The sequence below is a fragment of the Octopus bimaculoides genome, chromosome 6 (assembly GCF_001194135.2).
Source record: "Octopus bimaculoides isolate UCB-OBI-ISO-001 chromosome 6, ASM119413v2, whole genome shotgun sequence".
Classification (NCBI taxonomy): Eukaryota; Metazoa; Mollusca; class Cephalopoda; order Octopoda; family Octopodidae; genus Octopus; species Octopus bimaculoides.
Genome location: NC_068986.1, coordinates 22683973 through 22693668, shown reverse-complemented (window position 1 = coordinate 22693668; position 9696 = coordinate 22683973). Strand labels below are relative to the sequence as shown.

Here is a 9696-nt window from a genome sequence, read left to right as displayed (position 1 = left end):
GTGTGTGTGTGTGTGTGTGTGTGTGTGTGTGTGTGTGTGTGTGTGTGTGTGTGTGTGTGTGTTTCTCTCTTGTCAGTGGATCTCACATCCCAAAAAGAAGCACACTCTAAAAGTTAGGAGCAGTAATGTATTTACATGGGGTTAAATATATGTCTGGTCATAGAGTAACTAACAGTCTTGCGTCCATAAAGTGCTTAGCTTTTTATTCCTCAGTCAAATCGTCCAGCCCATGCTAGCATGGAAAGCGGACATTAAATGATGATGATGATGATATATATATAAACTTATTGTTGACAAGGGGTATGTGGCTTTCAATTATAAATAAATAAAAAATACACAAAGTACAGGGTATCACCAGTGAGTGAAAAATGCGTAAACACACAAGAGATAATTGTATAATTATATTTATATATAGACATGTATAATTATAAATGTATAATTATATACCAAAAAATACACACACACACACACACACATACACATGTGTGTGTGGGTATTGAGTGAGAGAGAGAAAGAGGGGTACTGAGAGGGAGAAAGCTAGTGAACTTTTAGCTAGAGAAGCTCTGCTTTACTCTGAAAGTAGGGGTGAGAGATGTGGCACTTGGAGACCGGAGACCGAGGTGCAACAGAAAGACTCCTTAATGTAAAAAGTGTGGTGGTTATGTCTGATGAGGGTGGTGGTGTCAGAAAGAAAACAGCACATGTTGATAGAGGGTCAGGAGCAAGGAAGGTGTCTGAGAGGGAAATGAGATGTAGGGGAGGAAGAATTGTAAATGAAGAAGATGTGCTAGTTGTGGGCACACTTTAACCCTTTAGCATTCAAATTAACCTTCAGCATGCAAATGTAATGTTTATTTTTTCACATTGTTTTTAATTAATCATTCATTATCTCACAGCTGTGAGATTTTGATGATGTGATTGTGTATTTTAAAATAACCTTGTAGGGTAGATGTGAGAAGCCAGATCTGGCCAGTTTGAACATAAAATATGTAGAATATTTGGACTGGATATCAAAGTCCAATATTTTAAATCCAAGTTTGTCCCGATTAAAGGTGGCCAGATCTACCTCACTTCTACAGCAACTGCCCTCATGCCATCTCGCCTGGTTTTGGGCATCCTCCTTCCTCAATCCAACCCTCCCAATCTCCTGCTCCACCTGTCCCCTCCACGTTTTCTTTGGTTGACTTTGCTTTGGGATGGATAAGACCAGTTTATATACTAAAGGGTTAAAATGGAAAGAAGTGAGAGAGGGAAGAAATGGAATGTGATGGTTTGGATCAGAGATATCAGAAAAATAAGGGATGATACACTGGAGGGGCAGGTTGGAAGCCCAGTAACAAGAGTAAGGATGGCATGTAAAATTTCAGGGAGCTTTTATCTCTGCTGGTAACAATGAGATTGTCTATTTGAAACAAGAGCTGATTGCATGAAGCATGACATTGCATGAAGCATGACATTGCATGAAGCATGACATTGCATGAAGCATGACATTGCATGAAGCATGACATTGCATGAAGCATGACATTGCATGAGGGGCAACATACCTGCACTTGAGGTGGACAGGTGAAAATTAAAAAGCAAATAGAGTGAGCATGCTGTGATAGGAGTGCAATATTAACTAAAGTTAAAGTGGGCAGCAGAGAGCTGTAGAGGAGTACAAGGGTCTGCATTGGTAAGGATATATGACAAATAGGGATGACGACCCACCAAGAAGCATGAGCAGGTGGAATGTACTGAAGAGGAAAACCAGAGAAGAATGGGAAGAAATGACAAAGAATGCTGAACCTCATAAAGGAGCTGATAAAGAAACAAAAGTGGCAAAATACACACACAGACATATAAATATATCTTTATAAATGCATATACGTGAACATGTGTATGCACTTAGAGTGTGAATGAGACCAAAAAAAAAAAAAAAACTAAAACTATAGCTAAGTGAAAACAAAACCTGTCCAACTCATGCAAGGATGGAAAAGCAGATGCAAAATGGTGTTAAAACACACACGCACACATGGTGGCAGTTGGCTGACTTTCCAATCCAATCAAACAATTGAAACAGTACTCCCATTGGTTTTCACATTGCTGGTACTATCTGCCAGTTATAACTCCTAATAGAAAGATCATCATTTAGGGGGAGGTCAGGGTGTAACTTAAAGTGACAATTCTGCCAATCTTCCAATTCAAGACTGGTATAATTGTTTTTAGCCCTCAAAAGAATGAAAAGTTAAAATAACCTCAGAACACAAAGTCAGAACAAATAGAGCCACACATAAAAGTACACACACACTTACATAGAAAGACATATACATCTATATATATGTGGGGGGGGGGGTATAGATAAATAGATAGATAGACACACACCGTAAAATGGTTGGTGTTAGGGAATACCAACTGTAAAAACCATGCTAAAAGAGAGTGGAGCTTGGTGCAGTCCTCTGGCTTGCCAGCTCCTGTCAAACCTTGCAATACATATCAAGTGCAAAGGCAGAGTGCACTAGATAACCAGCTGGAAGAGGTGTCCTCTTAGGGTTAAAAATAGCAGTACCGTCGGTTCCTAGGGAACAGCCGTGTTTAGGTGGCATTAAACACTACTTGTCAGTATGAATATTTCATAGAGATTACCTTGACTAGTTAGTTTGTTAACTCTTTGAAACGCTTAGTTTAGAATAAGGGCAGCTGATGAAGGAAATATTCTTTATGTGGCCTGTTTGTTTTCTGTGCTCTGTTTATGTTCTGTTTTTCATTTTGTCCACATTTTTTTTTGTGAGGTCCTGTACCCAGATATGCATCTATATATACATGTAGATGTAGGTATGTACATACATGTACGTATATATGCATATACTCACATATTATTTGTATCATTATATATATATATATATATATATATATATATGCACACACGTTAATGTTCTGTTGTTTGTATTTGTAACTGTGTACCATTTCTCTGTTTTTTTTCATCCTTGCTTTCTTCCAAGAAGTCTAGTGCTCTTAGCTCAGATTTTCTTGGGGGCAATCAGATTGGAGCAGTCTCGAGTATAACTGGACAAAACTGCAAAGATGATCTGAAACTCGACTGAAGATAGGAAGCTTCAAATGACCTGTCCTTTTTTGTATAGTCTAACTGTCCGGATATTTTGTTGTCGCCTGTTACTTTTTTGCTTTCTATATATATATATATATATATATATATATATATATATTAGTTGGCGTTAGGAAGGGCATCCAGCTGTAGAAACTCTGCCAAATTAGATTGGAGCCTGGTGTTGCCATCCGGTTTCACCAGTCCTCAGTCAAATCGTCCAACCCATGCTAGCATGGAAAGCGGACGTTAAACGATGATGATGATGATGATGATGATGATGATATATATATCGAGGTCTTCTTTTTTTGTTGTCCTTCCTATCAATATATATATGGTTGTGAGCGTGTACATGTGTGTGTATATTTATATCTAGTACAAATGCTTCTGTAGACATGTTTCTATTTATATGTGTTTATGTACTTTGTTTATTTCAGACTAATACGCTGAAAATTATATTGAGGTGTGGTCGTAAAATTCTTGAAAGTTCAAATGCTTTCTGTCATGTATTTTGTGACCTTGTTGACTTCCTATAGACGTTTATTGTTGTACAACACAATTCCTTCATATTAGTTATACTTCCCTGTGCTTATGCATTCATCCATGAATTCCATAGAATCTTTAAATCACTAGCTATTTTGTCCCCTACTTACATATCCATGTAACTACTTTGGTAAAAAAAAATTCTTCTCTATTATTTGCATTTTCTATTTTTATATATTTCTACATTATATTATTTCTTCTTGTTATTTTGCTTAAATTAAGGATGGTTAATTACTTAATTTCTATCAAGCACTTTAACTTAAGTGATACAAGGCTATTATGAAAAGAATAATTTTTCTATAATAATAGCAACACAATGTGTCTTTACTGTTATGTTTAAATATTACTGACCAAATTGATGTAATTATTGTCTAGTTGTGGCATTCCACACATTGTGTGTGTGTGTGTGTGTGTGTGCATGTGTGTGTGTGTGTGTGTGTGTGTGTGTGTGTGTGTGTGTGTGTGTATATATATATATATATATACACATACACACACATACATACATATATATATAAAGGAGTGAATTTTGTATGGACAATTAGAGTTGAACTGCTGATGTAATGATGATGTTAAAGTGATCTGATGAACTGTACAATTTATTGTTTAATGTAGGGCTGTAGAGTCAGAGTCTCGGAGTCGGAAACAATTAAGAGGTAGTCGGAGTTGGAGTCAGTAAAACTATACCAACTCTGACTCACAATATCTTTATTGTTTAATTATAAACCAGTTATAACATATAGGCCTACTCAAAGTACAAGCGTATGCTTTATGAGATATGTAGACCACAGTCACTTAATTACATAAAGTCAGAATGGGAGGTGTCAATAGTAGAGGAGTCAGAGCCGATGGTTTTTGTTTCGACTCCACAACCCTGGTTTAATGCTGAGCATACATATTAATGCAAACATGAACACATAATTTCCTACATGCTGAAATTAATACTACATAAAAAAAGGTCAGGTTAAATTAATAAATATTCACCTCTCATACCTCCTGACTCTATGTTTATATATATATATATATATATATATATATATATATATATATGGTGTTAGGAAGGGCATCCAGCTGTAAAAATCTTGCCAAAACAGTCACAAAAGTTTGGTGCAGGCTTCTGCCTGGCCAGCTTCTGTGGGACTGTCCTACCTATGCTAGCATGGAACATGGACGTTAAATGATGATGATGATCTGCATATACATACATACGTACACACACACAAATGTATATATAAATATTAATGCATATATTTGTACAAGTGTGTGTGTGTGTGTGTGTGTGTGGTTGGAGGTGCAAATGGGAGATAAAACTACAGTAAAGTGCATTCATTTGAAGCTGTTGCCTTCAGAAATGAAATAGTAACACACAGAAAAACACATAAATACATATATATGCACACATGTACATATAAATATGTGCATATATATCATCATCATCCTCATCAGTTAACACCCATGTTCCATGCTGGCATGGGTTGGACAGTTTGACAGGGTCCGATGGATCCAAGAACTACTTCATGATCCAGAGTCTGTATTTGCATGGTTTCTATGGCTGGATGTTCTTCCTAATGCCAACCGTTCTGGAATGCAGTAAATGGGTCATTAAGATCTAAGTCGGTTCTTATTCAGAGCCATTGCATTTTTAGATGGATCAGGGAACCACGTATTGCACTGGTTTCATTTTAGGTTTGCTGTCTACAGCACGATATCCTTCTTAACAACCACCACTGTAAAGAGTGTACTGGGTGCATGGTATTGTGGCACCAACCCCAGAGAGGCTATCATATCCTTGACAAAACCTTTTGTCCCTACCTTGTCTCTGCTTGTTCACCAGCCACTTTATAGAATGTGCATAATCAACATTATTCTAGCCTGTGGAGTCTGGGGAGTTCATTCAAGAAGAATTTTGCAACAAAGTGCTTATGCTAATGGTTCACCATCATCACCACCACCAGTATTCCCCTCTTTTCCTTTATCTCTCATTCTCTGAATCTATTTCACTATTCTAAAGAAAGACCAAGAAAAAGAGAAAGAAATATTAAAGAGAGACTGAAGAATGCAGAAAAACAGAGCTTTATGCTGCACAAATGTATTTTCTAATCTTTCTGTTGCTGATGCAACAACTCTTTCCCAACTTTTGCAATTTATGCTTTTCACTCCTACCACTCCCTCTAAACTTTCTGTCTTTCTCCATCTCCTGTCCTTGAACACAGTAGAGTGTGGCTTAAAGACACATTTGGCAGCTATATTTCAAATGTTATAAAAATATTCCCTGAAAGCTATAAGGAGGAAAATAATATATCTGTTTCGTGGGTTTTGTTTTGCACAATCTAAATAGGAACAAACACACAGCTATTTCACATTTTTATATACAGATATACAAACACATATATACATGCATACACACACTCACATACATATATACATATTCATATTCTAAAGAGAAACAAAATATTAACAATGCAGTTTTAAAACTGCTTTAAAATAGATTTTTAAAAAGCATTTCTAAAGATTTCTAGAATTAGGTTTGTATGTGCACATGTAAATATGGGTATTAGAAATATTTTAAGATGTTACTAAAAATAAGTTTTTTAAATATCACCAAACTTAATGCCCACCATTATAAATCTTGATTGACTTTGGACTGATCAGGTACATAAAAACACCTGATCAGTCCAAAAACATCTGCATATAAAAACAGTTTACATTAGAGACAATAGAATCTCTCCACAATTGATGGTAATGGCTCTGGTTCATTCAAATCCAGTATAAAATTTCCAATTTCAAAAAGTAAAATAAAGTTGATAAATCCATTTATACTTTCATTAGGAAAGAGCAAATATGTTAATCTGATGAATTATCAGCAATAAACCATTATGAAATGCATAAATGTTAAAAGAATCAGCGAAAGAATAATTATGTTAGAAAACATTAACATCCAAACTAGACATATTTATAATTTATTTAGACATCATTGTACAAGGATGATAAACACAGAACAATTAAAATGCCCAGCAAATCAAATAAATTAAGCCTGAAAAAAGAAAAAGAAATTGATATAACTTCAACTAAATTCAATAATTTATTATCATGTTCCATCACAATGGAAGGTAAGGCAAATTCACACAGAGAATGTTTATGAAACATACAATATATATATATATATATATATATCCATTCTTAATTTGCTGCAAATTTAATAACATAATGATCAGATGTGGTTGGGAGGGGAAAAATCACTTAACCATTACCAATTTCAAATAAACTGAATTGGAAATTTTAAAATGTAGCCAACAATCTAGAATATGAAATATTTTACACAAGATATATGCAGCGTGACTTGATCCCCACATATATTACTAGTACTCATTTTATCTGACTTTCTACTCTAGTAAGATAACAGGCAAAATTGAGCCCCAGCAGGATTTGAACTCAGAAATACAAGGTACTCAATTTAGAAAGTATGGAGGATCTAATGAAATTTTTCTACGTACTGACTCCACCACCCTAGAGCAACTGAAATTCTTCAACACATGTAGAAATCAGAGGGAATCATAAACTTAGCATAACTAGTGAATTTAACACAACAATGTCTATACAAAACATAAGATTGACATAAAATGATCTGTGTGTGTGTTTGTGTGCATGTATGTGTGTGTTCTGCAAACAACCAAACAAGAGCACTATTTTTAATTGAAAATAAAAAAAAAGCTGGCAACATCAAAACAACCATGCAAAGTTAAATAATTATAAAATAATTAAACAAGCAGTCATTTGAAAAGACACAATAAACAAACAATGAGCATCACACAAAGATGAAGAAATTTTGTTCAACAGCTACTGCTTACTTTGTGAAGTGCTGGATGTAGAGGCAGGGTTTGGTGCTAGAGCATTGTGGGAACAACAAGAAGAGGATGAAGTGGCCCTGGGATTTTTAGGAACAGGTCGTCGAATAGGGGGGTAATACAAAGCTGGCATGGCAACTGCATCATTGATGTTGGCAGACTGCGACCGCGTTGGAGTGCCATTGGCACTGGACTGGGATGGCGATCGAGTCATGCTGGGTCTGCGATAACAGCTTGGGCCCTCGGAAGCTGAAGAAAACATTAAAGCACCAGAAGTTCCATTTGGCACACTAGGATGACCTGAAAATGGCAAAGAGGGAAGAGATGGGAGTAACTGGAGAGATATTGTAAATGTCTGGTCAATGAGGGCTGATGGATCAAGAAATGTCTATTTGCTAAGATATTGATGGTGGAGTTAAAAATGACAGTCATATAAAATATTACACATTGCTTACTCAGAAGGACTTGAGAAGGGGAGAGAGAGATGAGGGTACAGAGTATACCTTCTATATAAATCTGTTCATGTTCATTTTATAACCATATCACCAGAAAGAATTCTCTTAAGGCTAATATATCTCAACTTCAGTAAATAACAGAATAGCTGCAATATATCTAATATAGGAGCTACTCAGACTACTTTATTCTATACTCATCAACAAAAACTACTTAACTTACTACAACTATCAAAGATGAAGAGGATATATTTAAAGTAGATATAAAAATTATTTCTACAAGAACCAGCAGGAAGATCTAATTAAATACAGTTGTATCCAATGCAATGAGAATAGACTTAATGTGTTGTATCTTTCAACAGAAGGATATAATATACAGTATTTTCATTAGTATGAGGATATACTCAATATGTTGTACTTTTTCTTTCTTTTTTACCATTACCATTACCCTTTATTTCTTCAGGGATTCTGATGGGTGAAAGTTATCCGCAAACTTCAGACCTGGCCTGAAGGCTTGCCGCAGAGTGAATGCTGCTAAAGGTACTCAATGATCAGGTGGTGGTGCAAACCAGGCAATGGACTATGTCTACTACACAAAAAACTCAGAATTCAAAGGGTCAGAACAATTAGAACAAGGCATCTCATCTCACACCCGAATAATTCGCTGTCCTGGACTTGTACTCAAAAGTATGAAAAGCAAAGTTGACCTCAGCAGGATCTGAACCCAAAGCACAGAAAGCTGGAACATATATCTCAAGGAGTTTCCCCAATGCTCTAATGGCTCTGTTAATTCACTGCCAAAACCCAATGAAAACTCAATATTTATCACACCCATCAAACAGGACTCACTTCATATACAATGTTTCCCATCAATATGAAAATATACTCAATATATATTGCATCCATCAACCGGACGACATATAATCTTTATGTCTTGTATTCATCAATATGGAGATGATCATCAACAATTAATATCATTTTAATGTCTACTTTTCCAAACTTACATGGTTTTTCTATGGCCAGATGCCCATCTTGTCACCAGCCCACTCACCTGTTTCCAAGCAAGGTAATGTTTCCCCACAACTAGATATGTTCTGCAGAATATTGGAAATGAATAACACTGCTTTGTATGACAGTAACATTCAATTACAACTATCACATGTCAAGACAAGGAGACACAAACACACACACACACACATATGCATACACGTACTCATAGTTTACAACCAGACTATCATCGAAATAAAATACTGAAGTTAAATAACATCATGGACATTATATATTATTCAGTCAACTCCTCCAGCAACCATGTATTATAGAGCTGAATCAAATAAGTCACATTCTCGGTAACTGCCTACAAAAATAATCAAAGTGGTCCTAGAACATGTGGATGTTTAGCAATTTACCCTGTAAACCAGTGTCTCTCAACCTTTTTACCCTTGTGTAACCCTTAAAATAAATCACATGTCTCAAGGAACCCCTGTACAAAAAAAAATTATATACTATATCTTTCTCATATATTTTTCACCGTAGTTCATGTGGTAAATATCATATATATATATATATACTCTTTTACTTGTTTCAGTCATTTGACTGTGGCCTCTTGAAAAACTTGTTTATATTAATGGTGTTGAAACAGGTGTAATTTATGAGATGTGTCATTTGTTTCTATAAAATAATAAAATTGAATTGAATTTATCATCTAATGATTAAATCATTGAATTGTTCAATTTATTATTTTGGTTTCCATTTCTAATTCATCATCATCATCATC

The 9696-nt window shown here is 35.4% G+C and overlaps 1 protein-coding gene across 3 annotated transcripts in view; it reads right to left on the bottom strand.

The window, feature by feature from the left end:
* Positions 1-9696, bottom strand: part of LOC106883192 (E3 ubiquitin-protein ligase Su(dx)) — a 152256-nt gene that overhangs the window by 29986 nt on the left and 112574 nt on the right. For 2 of the 3 annotated variants that reach the window (XM_052968641.1, XM_052968642.1), the window contains exon 7: positions 7474-7770. The exons of the other annotated variant lie outside the window; for it this stretch is intronic. In XM_052968641.1, coding sequence (XP_052824601.1) covers positions 7474-7770 — 297 coding nt within the window. The remainder of the gene's footprint in view (positions 1-7473; positions 7771-9696) is intronic. 3 annotated transcript variants of the gene reach the window in all.